At 40.8% G+C, this 25,948-nt stretch overlaps 1 protein-coding gene across 1 annotated transcript; it reads right to left on the bottom strand.

Moving 5' to 3' along the window:
- Positions 1-2,825: 2,825 nt before the first annotated feature.
- Positions 2,826-25,626, bottom strand: pdlim2 (PDZ and LIM domain 2 (mystique)). The gene is made up of 10 exons (XM_085910631.1): positions 25,384-25,626; positions 21,483-21,604; positions 19,909-20,060; positions 16,918-16,987; positions 16,559-16,710; positions 15,850-15,913; positions 8,220-8,338; positions 5,136-5,284; positions 4,437-4,548; positions 2,826-4,108 (listed from the first exon to the last, which is right to left on the bottom strand). The coding sequence occupies exons 2-10, from the start codon at positions 21,573-21,575 to the stop codon at positions 3,916-3,918; spliced, it is 1,104 nt and encodes a 367-aa protein (XP_085766757.1). The 5' UTR covers positions 21,576-21,604; positions 25,384-25,626; the 3' UTR covers positions 2,826-3,915.
- Positions 25,627-25,948: the final 322 nt, after the last annotated feature.

Genomic DNA, 25,948 nt, shown 5'->3' with positions numbered 1-25,948 from the left:
CCGTTTGCCACACTCACTTGGTGCGCCCCAAAGTGGTCTCCCAGGTCCTAGCGCTTCCCGTCGGGACAACACGCAATTTGGACCGATACATTTTGACTAAAGTCGAATATACAATCGATTCATTAGTCGAAACTTGTAAAAAGAAATACAACTGATGATTTTTACTTTGACTTAATTCGTAAATAAATAAATAAATAAATAAATAAATAAATAAATAAACAAACAAACAAACAAACAAACAAACAAACAAACATATTCAGAATCAGTACGCTAATAACATGCCAAAACGTAAAAACCACTCAGAGAACAGAAAATGCCAACGTCATTGAGGACCAGTTTTCACGCCCTATGAGGATACATTTCAATTTGATTGCAAACCCTAGATTACAGTACCTTGATTTATAGGATGCGCATGGATGCCGCAATTTGATTGGACAGGGGAAAAAAAAAATCCTAACTCAAAATACACATGAAGTTAAGCAAATATACTTTGGAGGACTGAATTAATACCATCTCATATCCCATACCGGTGCTTCTGAAAGTGTTTAAGTCAAGGAAGGCCTTGTTGGTTCTGACATCCCACCATTGATCAAAGTGAATATTTTTTAGATAGTTATTGTTGCAGGGTGATTTAAGAAGGACAGTGGTTATTCACTGACTCACCGGGGTCCATGGTAATGATTGAAACCAATGATGGTGATGATAATGTCAATGATGGCAAAGAAGTTATTTGTTGTGACCTGATTAGAATGAAACAAATGACTCCATTTTCTACAATGCCTTGCTGCTATTTCTACATGCATATTTCCCCCATATGCTGACATATCTCTGAAAATGATGACACCCGTATTTAGGATTTTATAGACCTGAAATAATCATCTTCCTCTCCATATTAAGTGGCTCATTACAGCTTAATGTTGCTTAATGAGGACAATGGTTATGTCCATATACTCCAAAATATTTCAATAATTATTATACTAGTTTTGATATTTTCTGAGATTTATGTGAGTATGAGTAGAGATGTGCATGTAAATTATGGTGACAATTCTTGCCTCTTCAGTCATGTTCCCAAGACCACATTCTGAAAATTCCACCTTTCGCTTGCGAGCAAACTGCCCGTGCAAATGAAGTGCAATTGAAGGCTATCAGCGGCTGCAGTTCATCTGTTGTCAATTCGACCCAAGTGTTCTATAATAATGACTGTGATAGCCTACACAGGAGTCTATGAGGTTGGAGAGCATTTTGGCTCCGACATGTTAAAAGTAAAGGCACCACACTCATGCAAGCTTTAGCCCAGTGGTACAATGGAAGCCTGTGTTCTGACCCGCACAGGTTTGTTATTTCTGTATGCGATATTGTAGCAAGAGATGGGTGCCTGCTTGCAAATGAAACAGAGGGCTGTTTATCCAAGCTGTGAAAAAAAAGGCTTCCAGTACAACACCAGTCCAGCAGGCCCAAATCTCTCTCATCTGAGAGAACCCAGTTTCCATTGAAAGTACACATTACATCAAAATTGTACTTAATGGCATCCAGGCAAAGTTTAATGCCGTTCCTCTATGCCCGCCTCTTTTTTTCTTTTACAGCCAAGCAAGCAATCTTTCTCTTTCCCAGTTCCACATCTGGACCTGATTCCAGGTGCAGCGTTGAGAATGTGGAACACGTCAAATAGAAGAGGTGGAACTGTAGCTGCTTGGTGCCGAGAGCTGAGATAATGTTGGGGAGATGGAGTGGATGTTACGCAACATTTGGGAATTGGGAGAGACAATCGAAGCAAGGACACGCGAGACAACAGATGACGTGAACGAATGCATAGGGACGGGGGTGTCATTGACTCCCCCTTTGAACAAAAATAGCAACAATAAAACATTTGCAGTGTGGTTCGATTGCGACTGCTGGGATTTATGAAAGAACGGCATCAGGCCTCCTGCGTCGCAGACCTCAACCATGCTGGCCCTTGAGGAACACATGACATCCAGTGGCGTAATCCTCCACAACACACACACCCACGCGCACACATACACACACTCAGGCGTCCCTTTATGAGCTGCTCAAGCAACAGTTCCTGGTGAGATGCTTTTAATTCGGCATTCAGAAAAAAAAAGTCAGTGGCTTTCACAATTCATGGGATTATCAAATGGGATTTATGAGTGGTACGGTAGGGGATGTTGCAAAACAATGGAACTGTTATGAGGGGGTGTGTGCGTAAGTGGGGGGGGTGAGTCTGGGATGTTTTTCTACTTTGGTCCATCCATCCATCCATCCATTGACTACAGCTCTTGTCCTTGTTGGGGTCGCTACCTATAAGAGACAGGGTGAGGGTACAACCTGGACTCGCTGCCAGTTATTCATAGGGCACATATAGACAACCCAGTCACAGAACATGCAAACTGCACAAACAAAGGCCCAAGAGAACTTCGGCTGTGACAAGGTGTATGTTTATTTAATAACCAATCGTGTGTATGTACCCCCTACTTGAGTACCAGATGCATTTATGTTCCGAAACTTGATTAAATAATATTTACCAATATTTAATAGTTGTAATGGTTTATGAGGGGTTGAAATGCTGCAAAGGGATCTAATTTGTCAATCTATAAATGAATGTTGTGTTATTTATTAAAGTAGGAGTAGACCTGACAATATTAACGGAATTAATTATATGTTCAGGTTGAATCCCAAGGTCAAAAGTAATATGGGTCGTGGATAGTTAAGTGCGTGCACGTCACACCAAATTCTCTCAGCTGGGCAATGCTGACCTCTTGTGGTTGACTTGGTGTCACTATAAAAGCTGAAGGTTCATCATTGACCTAATGCATAGCAAGACTCAAGCTCAGTTAACGTGACATCACTGTATTAAAATCAAACTTTATCCTGTGTAAATTTTCTGAATCTTTGTTTCTTCCTCTTTTTGGTGATGGTGGTACTTACTGTGGCTATGTAGACCGTGTGTAAACACTGATCCACAATGTGATTTTCAAGAAGCAATATATGCCGCATTTGACAGTAAATTTACTTAACAAGCATGTTGAAAGGATGTGACATAAAGTAGAGTACGTGTGTTGGAGCAAATTAAAATTGCACGTGCACAGAACACAAGAAGCTTCACTTTGTGCAATTTATTAAGTGCCACATGCAGAGTACTGCTGTAACTGGGCAAATACAGTATCATTTATTTTGACACTCTATGTCTTGTGCATACATTATGCAATGAAAATGTTATGTATATATTATAGAATACAGTTCAATCACACAAACATCCAAAATCTTTGTATGTTGAAAAAACCCTCATAAGCAACACAACAGCAAAATAAGTCAGCAAATACTGTACATGTTTTTGTTTTTCTCCTATTAAATTCTGTTAACAAAGAGACGTAAAAAACGTTGCTGGTCTAGCAAAATAATAATAATAATTCAAAATCGTTCAAATTTCTAATGGTCAACGTCACACCTTTTGTTCTCACCCTCTCGTTCACATACACACGCACACAGTGCAAGCACACACATTGCATACTGACTGCATGGGATGCAGTGTAGGTCGGATTTGGTCCCTTTGTATTACTATTTGATCAATTATTATCCAGATCTTGAAGAGTAAAAAAGAATCTTGGAAATGGTAAGGTTTTGATTTGTTGGTAAAGTACAGTCACCTCAGTAGGCTACATGCGACAATCGTGGACTCATGGAAGGCGTATTATTAGAGCTGACAATCATCAGTGACTGTGAGCTATATCAAAAACCTCCCCAAATTGTCAGAAAAGCAAGTTAAGTAAGTGAAGGATTATACAGTATCGTCAAACACTGTTAAATGAAATGAGCAAGAAAAAAAATGATCTGCCACGTTGTTGATCCCTTCCCACGTGCCAATTGTCCGTAAGGGGGTTCGATGAGGCGGATGTCAGGCAACCAGTGGGGTAAGACTCAATGGCGAGGGGACAGGCTGGACCGCGGCGAGCTGGCCTGACCTGGATAACGCTGCTTGGCGTGCTTCTCACAGTACATCACGTCGCCCACCCAGAAGTGACCCCTCATCCGGAGGTTCAGCCCGCAGTCTGTGCACGTGTAGCACTCGGGGTGGCGGAAACGGTCGTCCACGATGCGCACGGCCTGTGTGCTGCAGGTGGAAAGATGAGTGGGTGGAGTCAAAGAACAACATTGAGTGTCAAAAAGAAAAAAAAGTGACATCTAAATATTTTATGCAATCTCACCGAATTGAATGCAGAAAATTCATTTTGAAAATAAAACCAAGCAAAAGTGTCCAATAAAGTTAAATTAATCAATAAAATTGATTCATAACCAAACCCTCCTTCAAAATAATAAATGATGGTCCTATTTACACTTGTCATTTTGGTGGTAGTTTTGTTTTGTTTTTTAAAAAAAAAAAAAAGGGTTACAGCACTTGGTCTTTCAATAATTGTACAAAAAGAGAATGTGATCCTTACACAATGCTGGTGCCACACTTCTCACAGATGTGGTATTTGCTGACTCCTCCCACGGGTGCGCTTGGTTTCGGAACATTGGGCGATAACTTTCCCGGGAACTTCAATGCAGCCTCTGGAATTACCCACACATACACAGATGCACACACACTTAGTGTCGTCACGATGCTGAAAGTGTTGCATCAGTGTTTCTTTATTTCACTTGCAACTACACATTTTGTTTTGTTGGCCGTTTTCATGTCATAAAACAATTCTATTGGTTGGGAAGTATTTCATCATCTGCCCTTTACAAATTAAAATAAACTCGGCCGTGTTTGTCTTCTCACAGCTCACATGATGTCGTTCGTGTGGAAGTATAAATTGCACGATACATTTGGAATGGGATTTTTCTCCAAATGAAAAGATGCCAGCAGGCAGCTTTAACAAGTGATGTAAATCTTATCGTATTTGACAGAGCAGCTGAAGTTCTTCCAGGCTGAGCTGATGTAAACCATGCACGCCATTGGCCTCGCTCTCTCGCCTGCTGCCAATATACGTGTGAATACTAATTGCTTTCAGTTCAGCTTGTGAACATCAATTTTAAGTTGTCCACTACTTGAAAGCATGATTGAAGTTACATAAAAGGTTTGCAGTGAACAACAAAGTATTTTTTTATGCACTGGCAAACAAACGGGCATATTTGTCAAGCTGTGTTGTTCCAACCTTTCTCGTCGGCCTCCAGAACTTCTTGCAGCATTTTGAATGTGTTGGACTGACGAGGAGCTGTGCGAGACTCCCTATTCTCCTGGATCATTTTGTACACCTCAGAGTCCTTGTCAAACTTCTGCATGACGACTTCAGAGCTTGAATTACTGTAATAAAAAAAAAAAAAAACTATCATAAAAATGAATCATAATTAATAATCGTTTCATCTATCAACAATACACTTGGGCACTGCCTGGTAGAAAGTATTTTCATGACAAGCTGTGTGGATGGAATGTAGAGGAAATAAAAAAAAAAAAAAAAAAAGGGCAGCAGCAGCTGGCTTTGGAACTTTGACCTCTACGCATCGAATCCAAAGTGCGCACCACAGGCTTGAGACAACATCATATTTAACACCACTCTAACTCACAAACATGCGCCAAGGCTAAGAAAATGGGCCACCACGCGTGTTATCACAACACCGCTTACATGCAGCCAGTCAGCGCACAGCAGGGGGTCGCAGTAAGTTTTCACCAGGTGGTCCTAGAATAGGCCAGCTAATTACGACGGAGCCAAGAGAACAGTAGTGCTGTTTACGAGCACATTCTTCGTTCCCGGTGCGTTGGAAAAACACATTAACTGGCCCTTCCACATTTGATGTGGAAGCACTTTCACCACCCACTAAAAAAAACATCAATTGAAACGGCAACTGAAAGACAAATATGTGTGGAGAGCAAACTGCCGAGTGGCAGCTGTCACTTGGAACCGGGTACACCAGTCGAGTCAGGTGTGCGATGATAACAACAAACACGCAATCGCTCAGTAGCCAAGTGAGATTGTGAGCTGACAGCTAAATTGGCCTGATGGCTGACCCCGCCTATCACTGCGAGACAATGGCCACCAAGCCTTTACCATTTAACTTGCATATTCTCTACGAGATGTGAACAGTGTTTATTTCATCCTCTGCAATCTTCATTTTGAAATGGTTCCACTGAAATCAAAATTTGACAGTGTGACTACAAGCCGGCGGAGCCAAACATTTCAAAGGTTTGGCCAAAGCACAAAGGCAAGGATGAAAGAATGGAATTGAATCAAAACTAGTCATGGCTCCATTTATCTGGACAACAAATACCAGGGAGGTGAGGCATGGTTCACTAAAGTCACTGTGGCATTCACTGCGTGGTGCCGCTAGGTTCATTACACAGTGTAATGGCTTCTTCCAAAGCAGACAGGAACGCTTGACTCTCTCAAGAATGATGGCCAAAGGTGAATCATTTCACCACCACGACGTTTGAATGTGCAAAGTCATACATGACACGGTACGTGTTGTTCCTACGAGATGGATGTGGCTGAAACCAGAGACAGCAAATGGACAAGACAAGAAAAATACAGCCAAAGCAAAAGTTCAGACGCTTTCCTCTGTATCCCTGAACATGGCTCTAATTAAAAACAGACACGGAAAGCCCAAACTCCAAGTTCTCCACACGCTTGCTCAGCTCCACCCTCAGCAATTCCATTTCCTTTCTACGTCCGTCACCATCCCGTCTGACATACCGTTTGAGAGCAAATGCAAAGTATTGGTGGACCAGGAGGAAACAGAAAAGCTGCAGATAGGATGACAGTAAAAAGCAGGGAACTGCGGGAATGTGTCAAAGACCAAGATTGGACAAAATTTCATCTAGATTGAAATGTGGCCAATATTTCTGGAATGTTTGAGACAACTACATACCAGACTAAAAGTAGGGAGCGGATATAAGCTCTGTACATGAATCCTTGAAATGCAAATCATGTTTCTCAAAGCAGCTCATATTTAAGCGACAACATCTCCATAAATTAAATACACTTTAAATGGTAGCACTCACCTTTGTGAGAACAAAGACAGAACAGAGGTACACAACCACACTTACTCCTGGTAATTCAACATGCATAGAAAAAAAAAAAAAAAAAAACAGCCAGATGCATAGCAGACACCTACGGTATCAAGAGCAGACACGACTGAAAAACCAGAGTTTGACGAAAAGGTGTGTCCCTAGTCTGCAACTCATTGGCCGCAATACATAAATGGGTGGGTCGTAGTGGTTGCGATTGGCTAAAGAGAAGCAGAGAGGGGCTTAGTGTACACTGTGCAGGCTGGGGGGGCTTCAAACTGGAGGCCAATTAGGGGAAATCGAACATTTTGGGAACACTGGATGTTTGCATATGACTGCTTTTGCTGACACATCAACTGTGGTTTCTCAACTGGGGCTGAAGTCCACCCTTGTCCAATGTGGAAAGACACAAGCAAAAGAGAAGAGACAATAGACACAAAAGATGGCAGAACTGACACATCACAGCTACATCATCTTATCAGAACTAGTGAGGTGAAATACGCCATGTGTGGCACCCTCACGGATGTCTTTTCCAGGAACCGGGCATGTGTTTGCAGCTGCAATGAGACAGCTGCAGCAATTGCACACTCAATGGAGACATTGGTCTGACAGCTCGTTTGCGATTTCAACACGGGACTTTGAAACAAGGGAACAATCTACGGTGATACAGATGGAATGTCTGTGGATCTGGTTTCGACCCAGAGGAATTCTGGATACGGGAAACGTTTAAAAATCTGCAGTTGAGACCTCCAAGATTTTAGCTGTGGATTGGGCAAGAGAGTATCGTGGGTTCAACACCAGCCATTGATCAAACACAGAATATGTGCATGCGTAAGTACAAGCCCACTGCATGGGGAAAAAAATTCTGAAAAAGTGTGGACACCCTTGCACTAAAAATTCAACTCGTCAGACCAATTCAATTGAATGAGAGGTCTCCAGCCTCAGTCTGAAACGAACCCATGCCCAATGGTTGTGGCCCCCACCCTGGCTTCAGACATGGCAGCCCAATAATTGAAACCTTGCTCTAAATTCCATATGAATGGCAATAGAAGGCAAGAAGGATGAAATATTGACGCTTGAGACAAAGACTTTCCCAAACAGCATGCCCGCCACACTTTGTCATATTGCGATCATAGAGCTGGTTATTTAGCAATGTCACTCCATTATATAAGCAGTACTGATGACAATGCATTACAAAACCAAAAATACAGGTACAATGTATATAATATTGATTTACCTGCGATAAGGAGACATGTGCACATCCTGATCAATGGCACTATGAGGTGAGTAATGTCCCGGTGGGGTCGGGGTTCTGCTGGACAAAGAACTATTTCTGTAGTCTGAAGGAGAGAAGTCCTGTGAAGAAAGGGGCGAGAAGCAGTGTTAGTCAGCAGCAAAAACTAACAATAATTAAGCTTGCAGAGATAAAGTAATAGTTATAAGTGACATGAAGAGCTTATAGCCACAAATCTTGTATAAACACTTCATTAACACAAACGGAATCATTACGGTATTACCAAAACAGTTGTGGTGTCCTTTGATAGAAATCACAGCCCGCATTCTTTTGCTCCCCAGGCAACACATTCACAGCAACTTACCTCAGCGTTTATTTTATCATGATCAAACTGTGGAGTGTTTTTGTACTTGAGACAGCGTATTTCAAAATCAGTCACAATACTTAAACAAAGCCCAATTTCACAAAAATCTGAAGTTGCAATGCAGGAATACTGCACAAATCAGTATGTTTGTTTTTTCCCCTATACGTACTTTGGACAGAAGAGGGCGTTGTATACCCAGTAGAGACAAGAGACACTTAAACAACTGAACTGGATTGCATAATTTTAATTGTTGCTGTAAAAAAAAAAACAAGCACCCACAAAGTTACAGAATGGGCAAAGGTTGAGTGATTTAGCTATAATTATATCATAAGACTTCATGAGTGAGCCAACAGTCAGCACACCTGCACTTAAAGTTTGCACGCACATAACTCACACTAGACCCTTTTACACTCAAGAATCCCAACAAATAAAGTGGTGTCCACCACAAAATATATTGATCACATTTTTCTAGTCAGTCCACTGCAGTCACGTTCAAACTAAAATATTCTTAAAGTAGTTTCCAGATCCTGTGAGGAAACAAAGTTCCCATTTTTAGATTGGTGCTGCGTGCCATGACGCCTTTACTAAAAATGATCACAGACGCAGCTCGCTGGGATTCTTCCCAGGATAATCTTTACAAAATAACTGCAGCCTCATAAAATTACTTCATCCATATGACAAGAGTACAATAATGTAGAGGCACCTATGTGAGGCCATCTCAAGGGCATGTACCTGACAACCGTGCATCTCTTCAGGAAGACCCAATGAGAAGCGCAGATGAATCCTCACTAATGCAAACCAATCATGTGTTATGTAACTGTCTGGCTGCTTCGTATGAATCTTCATACTCTCCAACGGCAGCTGTTTTTTTTTTTTCTTTTTTTCCTCAGAGAAAATCCCAACAGAGATCTATGAGACTCAAGAGGAATGCAGTTCGGTAAAGAAAAACAAAAAGAAGAAGAAAAACAAACCAATGGCCTCTGAAGGCTTTAATTGCAGTAAAAATAGTGCAGCTGGTAAGTGCTTGGGATCAAACTCACAAAAATGCTTGGAAAACCATTGCTTGGTCCCATTGTGCATCTATTCAGATTGCATGAGAAAATACAAATCAAAAGAATCAAGTTAGCTACCTGTGACAAAAGATTTGATTTGCATTGAGCAAAAGGTTCGTATCGTTTAACTTTTTCACATGCCGTATTAGGTACAATTGAAGGTGGATATCTCTCCAATTAAAAAAAAGATTTGATCGGGTAGGTGATTTAAAAGTGGAACAATTCGTCATTGGATAACGATTCAATTCCAAACAGTAGGCCCAATAGGTATGCAATGTTTTACAAAATTAATGAACTTGTCGGTATTGGAAATATGGCGTTCATTTCAGCAATCTTTCTCTCTCCTCAAAGAAAATTCAATACATAGCAAATTGTGGTAATGTGAGATGATTTGATTCACCACCCACAAAACCGATTTTCCGATTCAGTTGCAATGCAATAGCTAAATGAAAACTGTACATATCAGAGAACAAAAGGTCCAACAATTGAGTATTTATTACCTTTGTAAAGACAGAATTTCTGATACACTTGCAATGGACGTTGAAAGGCATTTCACAAGAGTCATTAGTTGCTGTTCAGTATTTTTACGCTTTCACACAAACTCCCTTGTCTGTGACTCGAGATTTGGACTCAGGATTAAAACTTGGCCTTGATGCTTGGTGTATTTAACCAAACAAAATACAGTATGACATAATACAGCATGGCATATAATTTAGTTTGAGAGTAATATGAATGTTTGTATTCAAAAGCTAAGCAAGTCTCTGATTATTGAGCAGATCAAGAAACAAAACCAGGAAACGGTAAACTCAAGAGAAAGCATCTGTTTCCGATCAAGCCCAAGTGAGATGCTGGGGATGGTGCCTTAAGTCTGGCTCCAAGCGAGCCACTCTGCATCATCATTACCACCCTGTGGATTCAATTACAGGGCATTGGGACAGCTCTGTACAGTATAGATGCTCAGGATATTTTATTTTGGGATACTTAGTTGGCTTTGCCATTAGAAAGTCCAATATCTGTTCATTCACTGTCTAACCGCATAGTGTGAATGATGAATAACAATGTGGGAGAGCCAACTTACTAATTAGGCCAAAAACTACCCTTAAATTATGAAAGTGTGAATATGCAGTGTTTATTATGCAGTGATTTTCTTTGTTGGAGGTCTTTTCACTGATTGGCCAAGCCTTGTAATTATGTTTATGCTTTAGGGCAAAACTGTTCTCACATTCTGCAACAGAGATCACAACCTATGAGAACAGAAAGAGAATTTGATTGCATTGCAAATGATATCAGTCATTGTAATTCATTAAAGGTTTATGGCCTCGTAATTTTTTATTACAAGATCTGAGGTCATAGGTCTCAGATGTATCATGTATGGCCACTGTAAACTTTTAAGTAGGGGACTTCAAGAAATAATCTGTTAATTATTAACATAGCATTCTCAATTGTGCAGGTTAGCCATTTTGCAGTACTAGGAGTGAGAGAAAAAGATGCATTCATAAAGGCCCTTTGACGGTACAATGTAGTGGAAAACCGTATGATAAAAAAATGTATACACGAAAGATAATGTGAAATCAGAGGCTCCAACTCGATGTCAGCGATAAACATACATATACACCGATACGCATACCCACACATAGTAGTCATTTTGCATTTTTCATAATACAAATTCCAGGAGGAAATGTTCTTTTTTGTATTACAAATTTGCATGTGCTTTTTTTCAGTGCTTTCATGTTTTTAATTTTGTACTTCATATGCACAAATAAGTTGTGTGCAAATTAAGTCAAGTCAAGTTTATTTGTATAGCCCTAAATCACACACAGTCTCAAAGGGCTTCACGTAGACCAATCCGATACTGACTCAAATCGTAACCTGAGAATCAATACTGAATTGAACCACAACCTAAAGAGTCTAAATCAAATCGTGATCGTTAATGTCCAGCAAAATTCTGCACGGGTTTCACTGTAGGTCTGCAAGAATCCAGATTTTTTTTATTTTTTTTTCCTCAATAAAGAGGTATAGTTGTCTTGTAAGAAACTGGAGCTTTTGACTCTGCATCCACGATTAGTACCAAATAGGTTTCTTGGCTCAAGCTTTCAGTACATAGCGCAACATTCATTAAGATGGAATAAAGTGATGCTGGTACTAATCCTTCCCCCTGTCTTGATTTTCTGGCCACACACAATGAGGCTACTCCTGATACAAACCATCTGTAGAAGATTACAGGCCAAACGAACAACAGTAGACAACAGGGGTGATGAGCAACGTGTCACCGAGTTCACAATAGCTGTACAAGGCATTAAAAAAATATATGATTCTAAAATAGACGATGTGCGGGAATTATGACAAATGCAGCAAGTACTTTTAGACTACCGATATAAATCTTGTCAACATACTGTAGTTTTAGTGTCATGTCACGAGTACAAGATTCATTTTACAGTTTCAACATGACCAAGGAACAAAAAGATAGTGACACCTAATGGGGAGGACAGGAGAGGGATGACTGCTGGTGTATGATTTAACAGCAGAACAACACTTCTGATAAAAATAAAAATGTCCAGTACTTTGGAAGACATGAGACTTGCAGGACAGTTGACACAAAGGCCTTTCAATTGCAGTAACTAACAAGAAACAATGTGGTAGGTCTGTGGATTTTCAAAGGCATAAGGACTGTTGTGAAAAAACAATTATAAGACAGCCAAAGACTCATCATTTCTAGGGTAATTTATCTGAATTCTGAAAGTCAATCATATCGAATGGTATGCAGAACTTGAAATCTGGTCACAGTCACAAAAACACAATTGTGCTCAAATGTCCCACAATTTCAGCCATGACAACATTTAACATAAAACAGACTTAGTAGTGTGTACTGCTGGCAAGTTGGCATCAGCTATTGCACGAATACACTCGAGTTATACATGCATTTCCCTTGGCAACTTTTAAAATGTTGACACAACTCAACTACCTTCATAAACATCTCATCTCTTCCCGCCTAAAATAAAACATGCCAGGGGCTGCAAAGCAGGGGGGAAAAAGTTTCCCGCTCTGGGGAGAGAAAAAAAAATAGACTGATCGATTGGTGGGGATGTGGAGAGGCATGCTGCCTGCAGAGGCTACAATGGCTTCCAAGCTTAAATGCTACAAGTCCATGTGAAAGAAAACTCTTCATTCACAGGGCTCGCTGTAGAAGAAGGAAGAAAATATGCCTTCAACGTGGCCAATGTCTGCTCAACTTTTAACACTGCCAAATCTGCAGCTCCACTCAGAACTAAAATGAATTCCTTGATTGCCGAAGGCAAGCTATGTATTATTTCTAAGGTCATCACATGTTATGTAAAGGAAAGGAAGTGACACCCTCCAGCAGCATTGAATGCTTCCTGAAAAAACATGCGCTTACATAACAATGGTGGACACCTGAGGAAAAGTGCTCGGTCCAAAGGTCACAGCAGGCAAACTTTTAATCATAACACAAAAAAGCAATAACAAATACATACATCGTCCAGACATGTGCATATGTATGAATGTGCAGGTCTGATTTGTTTTGATCTTTTTTTTCCCTAAACAATCAAAAATAACACAAAAGTAAACAACTTGACTTTATAGAAAATGTTACGTCGAAGAAGCGTGAGAAGGAAGCAAACACTTATCTTAACCTGCCCCTCCTCTGAATCCAAATCATTTCCTATAAACAACTTGTATGTTTGGACAAGAGTTGCAATATGTCAAGCACAAAGAGTACTTCTTCACTTCAGCAACATCTTCACATTGCAAATTGGTGTGATGTCTTAAATACAGTTTGGCAAAGTCGGCAGGCTCCTTGGTTTCCACAACATGGCACAAGCACCCCCCTTCTTCTAGCTCTCGTCACACAAGGACCAGCCTTGTACTACGTCGGGAAAACCGGCACCAGTCGTACACAGTCTGAACTCATCACAGCCTCTATTGTACGCAGCATTTTCTCAGGATATCCAACACCCTGGAAAAGGGGGGATCCTGTTGCGCACATCCCACTTTCCTCGCTGAGGGACCCAAAACGAAGTGTGGAAAAGCCTTTTAAGCACTTTTCAGACAGGCCGATCATTAGACATAGTAGTCTTGTTCAGATCCCGGTCGGGACAGTGGTCCTTGTCATGGAGCCTCGGCAGTGCACATTTACTGAGCTGCAGTGTTCCCGCCAGTCCAAGCAGTATAATGCACAGGGCGGCCAAGGCAGGACTCCTCCCGGCCAGTTCCCCAAGGGGCTCTCTGAAAGAACTCAACTCACTAATCACAACGCTTCAGTCGGACGCCAATCATTTGAAAACCTCAGCCGACAACGTTCATGGAAATGGGTCAGCCAAAACCCATAACTCATCCACCAGGCTAAATGATAGCAGTGGACACTGAATCTGTCAAGCGCAGATGGCAGGCAGAAATTACATTTTATATCAGCTTACAGGCCAGAAAAGTAGGGAGAGAAAAAAAAAAAAGACAGGCGGCAATCTCAAATTGTAGTTCAGTTAAAACCAGGGATGCCTCATTTGTAACATTCTGGTAAAGTCACAATTTATGGTAAAAACTTAGAACAAAGGAAATTATTTGGCAAAGAGAAACCATTTCAAATATGAATGAGTGAATCTATGAATAATCACAAACGTGACCTTGATTGAGATCGACAGCCACAGCAAGTTCATTCCAATGGCTGAGTGTTCTTTCACAAACAACCAACCCATTATATAATACCACCTTTTGCACAATACGACTCCGCCTAAAGCAGAACTATGCATAACACTGATTACATTTCCACCACACATCGATATTTTTTGTACAAACTCAAATTGAGCATTGAATGACCAGTAACTTTGACCTAAAAATCTGCCAGTCGTTTAAATGATCTTGTTAAAATTGCTATGTGCAAAATGTCCTTCTCTTTCGTTAGTCTTAACCCGAGATGTCAATGTGTTGTGATGTATCTGCCGAAGCCAGACATACAATTACTTTCTGACAGAACACTACTACAGTACTAAGAGTACTTTCTGTAGTATCAGAGGCAGAAGAACCAGAATGTGAAGTTTAACACCCTAATGAGTCACTGCCTGCCTACGCCCCTGTGTATTAAAAGCAACTGTCACGCTGACGTCACGATGCACCTTGTTATTTTATTGGGACATGCTCGACTGCTGTTGTAAAGCACACTTTAGCAAGTTTTCTCTGTATAAATCATGGCTCTACTCAATAATGTGCCAACAACTTGTGGTATGAAAGCGGCTGGTGCATAAGGATCCCATTTCATTTGTTGACAACAAAGTAGGCCAAACTCAAAAACACATTTATTTTTATGAATGTTCTTCGCTTGAAGCCTCCTGTAGGGAACGCTCAAATATTTAGAAGTTCAAACCTCTGCATATTTATTGAACTTTATCAAGTGTCCACAAGAGTTATAAAAAGGTCTGGAATTCCTTCAGCAATTTACAAGGGGTCTTGTATGTTTTCCCTGCTCTGTCATCTCACATGTTTGGTCTTTAGTGAAGCCAAGCATGCACACATAGCTGAAATAATTCACAATGAACTTTCCCACAACATGTTCTCTCTAAGGCTCACTGAAAACACTGCGGATGCCCCAATCAGGCCCATTTTGGGTTTGTTACTGGAACTGTAAATAAGCCCAACATTGTTTGGTGGCATTCTCATGATAACCTCAAGCCTCTTCTTAAAATATTTCACTGCTTAGGATAAGAAGTCTTGTGTAAAAGACCTCATGTTAAAACCATTCATTTCACAGCAAATATTAAATATGAACTGTTGTCTATGCGAAATGGAAAATATTTAAAAAAGGTCTAGTTTACAGTGCTATTAATAAAACAAATATATATATAACAAACTTTAACATTTCATTCAGATTATGCTTTAATGGACAAGACAGTATGTTTTAGGTTCACTGAACAAACCGTCCATTCATCCATCCAAGCATTTTCCACCACTTATCCCGTTCAGGGTCAGGGGTGAACGGGAGCCTATCCCTGCTGACTTTGTGCGAGGCGGGGTACATCCTGAATTGGCCACGAGTCATTCACAGAGCTCATATAGACAAACATACGTGTTGTTTGGAATGTGTGAGGAAGTAAATAGAGCACAGAGCAAAGTCCAAACGGAAAGGCCAGAGCAAAGATTCAAACCAAAAAGCATTTGACGGTGAGGCAGACACCCTAACCACTTAAGGAATTGTTTTGCAAAAACCAACCTGTGAAAGTGGCCTGGACAGTCTATAACTCTTCTCCTCTGGCGACCACGAGCGAATCTGAACACTGGAACACAAGGAAAGAAAGTTGTAAGTGAAGTTTGAATATTTGGGCATGCATGCATGCATGCATGCATGCATAAATAAATAAATCTTTTGGGGAGAGTATAAAATTTTGCAGTGTGTTCTTTATGAATTCAATATTAATAAATTGAATTATAATTTATGAAGTATGCAGTTCAGTGATAAAGGAATAATGTCATGCAAGATGCATTCCCAAACATATGTTTTTGCATTCATGGCCACCTGATTAGAATCAACCCAAAGCCCAACCCAAAGCCCAACCTCAAAGCCCAAACAACTCACTGGAGGCCCAAAAGTTGACCTGTGACCTTTGAAGTTGTCGTAGAGAGTCCGCAAATGGCCAACATACAATAAGTGTGGCGAACGTTCCACATTCTGCTATTGTTGAAGTGACTGCATATGGAGGAATGTGATATCGTATGCACATCCTTTGTTACGACAGTCAAAGCTTGTGGCCTCACTTTGTTGTTCTCACACCTATTGAGCACTTTGTCCTCTTTTAATCCTATTCAACTTGTCAAACAGAACACTGTTCACAAACACTCAACTAGCGCCAGATGGCTAAAGCTAAAGGAGCTTTAAATAGATGGATAAGTGATATTGTTTCAGGATAATTACAAGTTACTACCTCTTATTGGTGGTGGTTGTCAATCTCTCCTTCTTGCCATCGGGACTCTCGGGAGGTTGCGGTGAATACGGCACAGGTGACAGCGATGCAGGGCTGGATATGCTGTACTCTCGATAGTTTTGATTCTCGTCTCTACTTACTATTACAGCTTCCTACAAATCATACCATTAAAAAGTACTTAAATATTGGATTCATATTCTATCATTTCTTAGAAGCACCAAAACATCTTAATGACAGTAAACTTTAAATCATACACACACACAGACACACAAATATTTGTGAATAGACATGATTTGAGAGTACAGGTTACAAATTATATGTAAAATTCCAAATGAACAGATGACAAAAATAAAACTGACCTGAAAGCGCCCGGTAAGCTGCTCAGGGGTGCTGATGCCATTTGTCTGTTTTGGGCTGGAGTGTTCAAGCCTAAAGAGACAGAAAATCAACATTGGTCACATTTTATTTTCAATCCTTCGGTTTTGAAGTACAACAATGTTGAAACAATCACGACTGCCTAAAAAAAAAAGTCAAATAATAGAGGGTGTAAGTTCATATTGAATTTTTACTGTCTGGAATATCGTTTAAAATTACACTATGGAAATTTTTCAGAGTCCTTTGGATGATGTTCAAGCAAGTCTGTTGGCATGGGACTGTGTGTGTGTGTGTGTGTCTCTTTCAAAAATGTTCTTCTGATGGCTCGCCTCTTTCCAACTACTGCAGTCACTTTAGCTATGAATAAAAACACATTCTGCAAGCAATTTGATGATTAAATTTGAAGAGGAAAAATGGGCAGTTCAGTGGCCAATTCAAACACACAGCGCCCCCGGAGGATGACTGGCTCTTGGTCAAGCCTGAGGTACTGTAATGAGGCACACGGAATGCCTGTGGTAAATCACGCAGAAACACACCAAACTCTCCTTGCCTAGGCTTGCAATACTGTGTGCAGGAAAGAGATGACAAGAAAAGGAAGAAACACAGAAGCTGAAAATCAGGACTTCTCCAGAGGGAAAAACATCAGTGCTGTGAAATGGGAGCTGCGTTACTGGGAATTATTCACTTTTTCCCCCTTAGCTTCTTACTTTTGTCAATTTGGTGGCCGACAAACAGATGTATTCCAGGTTAATGATTACATCAGTGTTGAGTCTATAAGCACTGGCCTCTCCATTACAAAGATAAATGTGCTTTTGACAAAAACGCTGAGTGTGACTTTCCACTGTCGACGTTATCAACATAAATCAGCACTCATCTTGCAAATATAAGTTCTTCGTAGCCGTCGTCAAAGAGACCCGCCTGAGGCAGATTCCTCATAGGTGTGCAGAATAACACTTACTCTCAGAAATGTGAAATAAGAATAGCTTAAAATTGAATTGAAGGAGAAATAATTCCACATCAAGCATATAAAGCAGGAATGAACAACTGGCAGCCAGTTGCAAAAAAAATGAATATTCAAGAAATGTTTTCTTTAATAACTGGAGAGGAAATCTGAAAAACCTCCAAAATACAAACAAATATTGGGGGGGAGCTAAAAAATATGTGGGTGCCTAACCTTAAGTATGAAGGGGTTGACTGTAGTTTTAAGTTGTAATATCATCCTTCACCACTAGATGGCAAATATGGCTTATTTGCACCATGCCAAATCAATAGTCTGGTCAACTATAAGCGGTCATATGATTTTCCAATCGCCATCGTAATACTTTTCAGCATTGAATTCATTTGCTTTTAATTACTCTTAACTTTTTTGAACACTGTAAAAAAACGCCAAAGGTGTGAAGCTCCAAATATCTAAGAAAGTGTGTCGCAACTCTCTGATGTGCGTGAGAAGCATTCAAAAAAGAACAATAGCAAATGCATTGGAAGTAGCTCATGTCAGGTATATTTTGTCTGATTGTCCCTTGAGTAAGTTTATTTTTATTCAAAAAAAAAAAAAAGCTTAAAATCCTCTATCCCGGGGACTATTTGCTTGAAGCAATGGTTAAAATTCAGGCCAATGCAAATCAGCCCATTTATCCATGATAATAAATAAGCCCGGGTTATTAAATGGTTTACAGTTATTGCAACACAACCAGATCCTCCAGAATTCAGAGCAAACAATGGATCGTTTTGTGAACACACCCTGGGAAGTACAAACACAATTTAATAAGAGCAACAACCTCTTTAGAGTGTTCCAAGATCAAACTATACAGAAATAAAGTGCCATTTTGTTGAAATGAAGCATCTATAAGACAATCTTGGGATGAATACACTTGCTTGTACGTTTCAGAGAGTTGTGCTAAGCTCGGTCGGGTCACCTCACTCGCCTGCTGTATTGTATTCAACAGGCAACTCACAAATCATACACCAGTGTCATCCATTCAGCTGCTAAAATAGTTGGACATTTTTTACATTCCAACTCAGTTCCCTCACACCTGGAAGTTATTCAGGTGCAGTTAAGACAGACTATAAAAAGACTCAAAAGAATGACACAGATGGAAGTTGCAATGGAAATCAAATAAATGTGTTACGGCTTCTACTAGTCGTGCAGTAAAAATGTGGTCACACACTGCTACTTCAACATTTCAAAGAACTTCAATAACATGTTAAAAAAGATGATTTCATAAATGTGCAAATTCAAACGCTTAGCAGCAGACACTTGATAATTATGCCTACAAGGCCCTTTCAATTTTCGGGACACAAGTTGAGTGACGATGGCTCAAAGTGACATGCCGAGTGGGAAAATGATGTGCTACCATCTAAGCTAAGAACAAAATACTGTATAAACATGGAAAATCTCTTCAGAATTGAATGTTTATTCTATATCATAAACAATGGGACAGTAGATGTGCCCCTCCTATAGGGATGCATTGTCCCGGCAGACCATAAGTAAGAGTGTGGCCTTTGGCTCAGTGCGAGACACGAGGTCAGCGAGGTGAAATACACTCGCATGCACGTTGGACACCAGTAAGAAGGCAAGACAATGTCGGAGAAGGAATGGGAGAGATGGTGACAAGAAATGGAATGAAGGAAACTCCTTCCATTAAATTTGCGGCCAAGATTGGGCCTTACTGAAAAGAATCCTTATTTAGGTTTCCAAACACGTTTGTTGGAGAACCAGGGAAAACAATAATGTGGCTCCAATTCAAAGTGGTATTTCCCCTGATTGCAATCACTTGTGTTGTTTGTGCGCTGTTTACGGGATAACTAAAACACCAAATAGTGGAAGGACTGACAGCGGTGTTGGCTTTAAATGAGGGGATGCTTATAAAGTGGGGAGAAAAAGAAAAAAATCTCGAGTCCACATCTTCCTATTTAAATGCTTAAATCAACAAGAAGAATGTGGAGATCATAATCTTTTGATTCTTGGCACATACCTCTCCACCGTCAGCTGCAGATGGGTCTTGGAGTTCTTGATTTTGTTCTGGGCCTCTGCATTTAGCATGTCAGCAGTATTTTCCCCATTGATGGCCAAGATGACATCACCGGGTTTGAGAGCCGCTTGCTCTGCTTTGCTGCCTCCGTTGACCTGTGGTGGAAAATAAAGAATTTGAATGAACACTCGCCACACAAAAACTCAAATTGGTTTACAAGTGGCTGACTGTGCAATAACACAAATTCAGCATTTGCAAATAGAAGTAAAAGACGAAGAGGATTTGCTTCTACAATGTGTCCCCATCTGTTATCACAAAATAACCAATGACACGTTTTTAAGCTATTAGCATGCAAGGAAAAGACAATGTCAGTCAACAGTAAGAAGCTTGATTGACATCCTTTTGGAAAAAGTTTATTGTCACACTTGATGCTTTGACCTTTGCAACAACTGTAGACTCCTGATAGATCAAAGGCCATGTCCACAATGCCACATCAGTGGAAATTCTAATGGAAGCAAACTTTGGTTTCTGTTTAAAGACTCATGCACAGACATTTCAATACAAAAGCCAAGATCAAGGCCTGATTATACATTTTGTTAAATTTGTGGACTGGCATTTTCAACATAATGTAATAAAAAAAAAAAAAAAAAAACGAGACAGTGAGAGAAGAGAACAAAGAACGCAAAACACTATAAAAGTGCTGGACAGTGTGAGCTTTCCGTCTCCAGAGAAAAAGAGAGAATGCCAGTGGCTTTAGCCAAGCAAGAGGGTAGAGGGGGCCCATGCCTGTGGCCCTTCAAGAGGCAATTAAGTGTTGCTGCGGTGACCCACAATGGCGAGTGCCTTTTCTGATCAGGTCGTGCCTGGATGAACATCAACTACGTGCAGTCCGACAAGTTATTCTTAAGTCTTTGCCCAAGTGAAACAAGAAATCACCATTATTCAGACATGAATAAAATAGTATGTCAGTGCCAAGTGGCAGCAGGCTCATCGTCAGCCAGACGGCTCCTCAACTACAGAATAGTAAGAGCGGCTCTTAGTCAAACTGAATGGTCGTTTTCAATTAAGTTTCTCCCAGTAGGATTTCAGAAAAAGGCCTTTGATATTGGAGACAAGTAAACTAAACACACTTGTAAATGCTTTAGGAGTGGAAGGTGATTCAAAATGTCGGGCAGAGTTCTGTCTCCTGCATGGCGACGCCCCCGCCAAAAAACAAAAACAAAAATCGAAAACATAAGGTTATGTCAACTACTGGTGCATGTGGTACGTGTTTATTCTAATTGACAAATTCAACTGTGCACTCCAGACTGGGAACACCTAACCTCCCACCTCAACTTCCACTCTAGCTGTAATCAGTGGTTTCCTTCTAATGTAATCTACTTCCATTCTATTGCAATGACTTTGGCAGGCAAGGAAATAGGTATGAGACAGCCTGTGGACGCAAACAAAGACAAGAAAAGGGACGGAGTGAGGAGGAAATTGACTTTGCATGGCATGTGTTTTGACAAAAACAAAGGATATGGTTTGATAAGGCGAGAAGAGGTTGAGCAGCAAGCAGGGCGAGTCTGGACAAATACCTTCGATACAGTTATGGCCTTTTTGAAGTCCCTTCCTCCAACTATTCTGAAGCCCCATGGCGATGGACCAATCAAATCCACAGTCAGTGCCATTGATCAGTCCGGCACACACTCTTGAGAACCTTTCAAATAAAAATAAAAGACTGTTAATTACAAGACATAACTTTCTTTTAACCTTGAACATCTGCTGGCATTGCTTGACATCAACATCATTTTGTGAAGACACTGATCATTGAAATTTGCCTTTCATCTGCACGGCTTTCACTTTGACTGGACTAAATCCCTTTGACATGAACTGCATAACCACATCAAACAGGAATGGGAAGAATTTCGAACCGAACTATGAACACATGACGAACATTATTCAAGAAGCTACAAAGGCAAATAGTTTCCACAAATCTAAATGAACATATGAGACGAGGAAAATAAATGCATGTCGTCGGAGCATTGGAGCGTGATTCGTTCTAACTACTCTACGGCTACGATATGACCAGACGAGACGAGCCATTATTGGGGAGGGTCATTTAACGGTGCAGCCTTCTGACCAGAACAGGGAGAGGAACACTCTCCAACCTTTGGATTGTCAATTTCCGGGAGTTTCAAGAATCCCAGTAGCTTTGGGCCTAAAACAGCTATTATCAAGCTAGATTAGTAACATCCGCTATTGGCGTTGTAAAACGAGAAGTGGCGCAAATTAAAAACTGTTAACAAAGAAGGGGGGGGGGGGGGGGGGGCAGCCATAACTGATAGGGTTCAAGTTGCACCTGCATGAGTGCTAAACCGTTTGATAAAGCAACTCTCGCACCAAGCATTATTGGGTCAATCTCATAAAAGGCAATTCCATAAAAGGTGACTTGTGTTCTGGTGACCTCTAGCAACTGCTGCCACATCACTTTGGAAACAGTACAACACATTTAAACAATAGAAGGAATTCTTGTCATGAAATCATCGTTTGGCTCGCTGTTCAGTATCAGCTGAACCGCACTGTGGTCGATGGAAACGTTTGAATAAGATGCAGCTGCAAGGCAAACATACGTTGTTTTTAAACATCGAAATTCATACGAGTCGTCCTGCAATTACATTTTTCGTAAAAATGCATCTATTCAACAAGTCACCAAATCTGGCTACTTTAAGATGTTGCGAAGGTCAGGACTGCACTATTCATGTCCCGGGCTCTTGAGAAGATTTTCACTCGAATGAATTCACACTTGTGTGAAGTCATTTTGACACAATTTGGACAGATTTTCCCTTCAGGGTAAATAAAACATATGGAAGAGGTGTGAGGGAGAACAGCATGCTAATGTGACACTTAGATTCAAGTGGCTGCTCCGACATGCAGAAAGCCTTCGGGGCTCTGCACATATGACTTTTGTGTTATCAAAATTGATGGATCTTAGTGTTCAATTATTTCACAGCAGCTATTAAAATAGAGAAGGATGAAAATTAGGGTTTGACACTGATCGCAAATCCTTGGAAGGCACGTTGGCTGATGCCCACCGAAACAGAGAAGTTAACACTTTTGCTGGAACACATACTATGTGCACAATGTGTGAAACTTGCTAGCACAAGCCAGCTCATGATGAGCGTTGAATTGCCAAGAGTGATCGAGACGATAACTGCATTCTTCAGTATCATTAACTTTGATTTGCATGTCACGTATTTACGCAGACTAAAAGTGTGCCTTGTCCTGTGACTCAAAGATATCGTCTCATCTTTGGGTCATCTTGTTTCCCTTTCAAAAACTCCAAAGACTTGGCTTTTGCGTGGACTCCATGTGCAGAAGACGTTTTGATGGAATATTTATGTACTTCATTTAACAGCCGGTCGCCACATATTAAACAGATTAGGCGGACCAGTGCAGGAAAGCAATACCTTAAACTAGAGGTCAAGTAAAAACATTTCTCTTAAATGCATCTTTCTGTTTTAGGAATTTCTAAGTTTTGTTTCAATATTTGTCCAATAACCCTTTCCAAATGATCTCTTTCAAGTGCATTTTGCTTTGTTCTTTGAACTCGTACTTTTTCCCCCATATCACGTGACTAAGATTCGCACTTTGACAGAAAGATATGCATTCGATTTTCTGAACTTGTTGTTTCAGATCTTATCAAACTCAATCACAATAGATTTTACGCAAAAGGAAATTCAAATGCTACCCAGTCATCAAATTTGAAAATAATTAAAAATAAGGATTGGTTGTGCTACATAAAAATGATGGTTGATGCAGAGGAAAGTAGACACTCCCAGAGAGTGAACAGCATTTGAGTGACCTAGCAGACATCTGTATAATATACTTTGCACATTTAAATGCAAGGCAGTCAAAACACAGACACCTACATCAACACTTTCCCCCAGAACCATGGTGTTTGTTTCTTTATGTTTGTACAAAAATCCACTGGGTCAGAATAACCTCCCCAAAAGCACGGCCGATGAACAAAACAGATGCTTCGTACTCGACTGGGAGCCTTGTCTGGGCTTTGACAGCGGCCGGACTGCGCTCCGACAGGTCGAAACCTACCTGCGAACGACACACCCGCTGAATAAAACAAGAGGAATGCAACCGCAAGCCTCTCCCTGGACTGTGTGAAATAACATTCTTTTTATTCATTCATTCATTCATTCATCACACCCCTTTGGTCATATTCAGCTGTAGTCGCCAGGGTGATTGGAAAATATCAAACAATAACAAATCAAGTCTGAGAGGGTGTTTGTTGACTTGAGTCTTTCTCCCACATTTACTATGGCGTTTATCACTAATGGCTCATGTGTCATCGAAAAATAATCACAGGGACATACCTGTAATTTGTGAGGGCTACGCCCTTGCAAGACAGGGAAAGCATGTTCAAAGATGCCATCGTGTAAAATATGACAATGATTATCAGGCTTGCGGCTCTCCTACCACGATAGTTTGGAATCAGATTGTGTTTAGTTATTTAGCCCAACTTCCCCTCTTGTTTCCATTGCTCATTCGGCAAAAGGCTCCATCCGCAGTGCACTGTTCAGCAGTCTGGCTGGTTCACCACATCCTCTCTGCACATGCCATCTATTCTCACTTTGTTGAGTACACGAAGCCTTCTCGAATGATCCAGCATCAGAGGGGACACTCGACCCATTCAATTATGTTTGACGCTGGCTGAGCAAAAAGCTTTGTGAAGCGGTTGAAACATTGGCATGACGAGAGCTTTCTGGAGAAAAGCCATGTGACGTGGAAAGAAAACAAAACTCAACCATGGGAGCAAACTTTGATCAGTCAATCTGTACTGATAAAATGGACTTCCTTGCAAGTTTCAGCCAAAGAAAACCTGTTGCTGTTTTGGGGAGTGATTCTTCAGCTGCTGCTGCACTGTAACACTAGGATTGTTCATTTCTAAACTGGAGCTGTTGAGGTGCAGTCATGTCTAGACACTTTTTTTTTTGTAAGGAATGAGAAAGAGAAGCAGGAAGAGGCCACTTGGGCTCTCACCATCAGCATTGCTAGGCGAGGAGAGAACATAGCAGTTAAGTGGTGAACGTGTCAAATATTTATCATTCCCATATCTAGTCCAGACTCCAGGTCCTCTACAAATCATGCACAGGTAGACTTTGTACTCATCGTTGTAAAATAGAGAAGTGGTGGCTGGTGCACCTTGCGTGGGCAGTTGTGTATTATTCCAATTAGAGCCATTAATGCAAGAAGACTTCCCGTTTCACCAAATGTCATCTTGTGTAACTTTTCCTAAAAATGACAGCCTTCTTTATTAGTTAAGTCAACACTTAATGACAGCAAATAGAATTCTCAACACAACACGTTTTAATCAAATAAAAAAAAAAAAAAACTAATGGTAAGTTGCACTAAAATCCATCAGGTACCTTGAAAACTTTTTGTGTCCTGAAAGTTAAGGTAAGAGATGAAAAGTTTACTCACCGAGACAAGTGCTACGTCACAGGGCTGTGGGTCGCAGTCTCCACCTGAGGACTATTTGCGTCAACAAGCAAGTCTCTAAATTAATTTAGGAGGCGCAAAACTGACTTTGCATAAAGAGTTGCTGCAAAGGGATTCAGTAATAGTACGCGTCAACTCTGATTCCACCTGTGGCTGCTCGCAGGACCTTGTCACAGGGATGAGCGCTTACTGCCATGTGCACCGATCAAAATAAAGGCTTTGTCAAAGGCAGCCACCGGGGCGTGTCGCGCGCCAGGGGCCGGGGAGGAGACGAGGGTGTCGCCCCGGTGACGATAATTGAGCCATTTCGCCCACAAAACCGCCACGACCGCTTTCAGTGATCGCGCGCCACCTGCTGACGGAAAGGGGGAAACGGGCGCATACTTCTTGAGTAACCCACTTTGGGCATGTCATGGAATTGGCTGATTGTGTTTACGTGACCTGCAGGCGCGGTTCGTTTATTCATAACTATGACACATTCATACTGATAATCATAAACATTTCTGATTTGATCTCTTTGAATGTAGTGAAGCTTTTTTTTTTATTT

Source organism: Syngnathus leptorhynchus, chromosome 4 (assembly GCF_054491065.1).
Source record: "Syngnathus leptorhynchus isolate UIUO chromosome 4, UIUO_Slep, whole genome shotgun sequence".
Classification (NCBI taxonomy): domain Eukaryota; kingdom Metazoa; phylum Chordata; class Actinopteri; order Syngnathiformes; family Syngnathidae; genus Syngnathus; species Syngnathus leptorhynchus.
Note: the sequence above shows the minus strand (reverse complement) of the source record. Positions and strands in the feature narration are given on the sequence as shown.

What these genes read in the sequence shown, in the direction of transcription:
- pdlim2 (XM_085910631.1), bottom strand. Translation starts at nt 21,575, where the DNA reads ATGGCACTGACTGTGGATTTGATTGGTCCATCGCCATGGGGCTTCAGA. An exon ending in AGCTTACCGGGCGCTTTCAG is followed by an intron (nt 16,711 to 16,917) that starts GTCAGTTTTATT and finishes TATGATTTGTAG; the next exon opens with GAAGCTGTAATAGTAAGTAG. An exon ending in ACAACCACCACCAATAAGAG is followed by an intron (nt 15,914 to 16,558) that starts GTAGTAACTTGT and finishes CTTGTGTTCCAG; the next exon opens with TGTTCAGATTCGCTCGTGGT.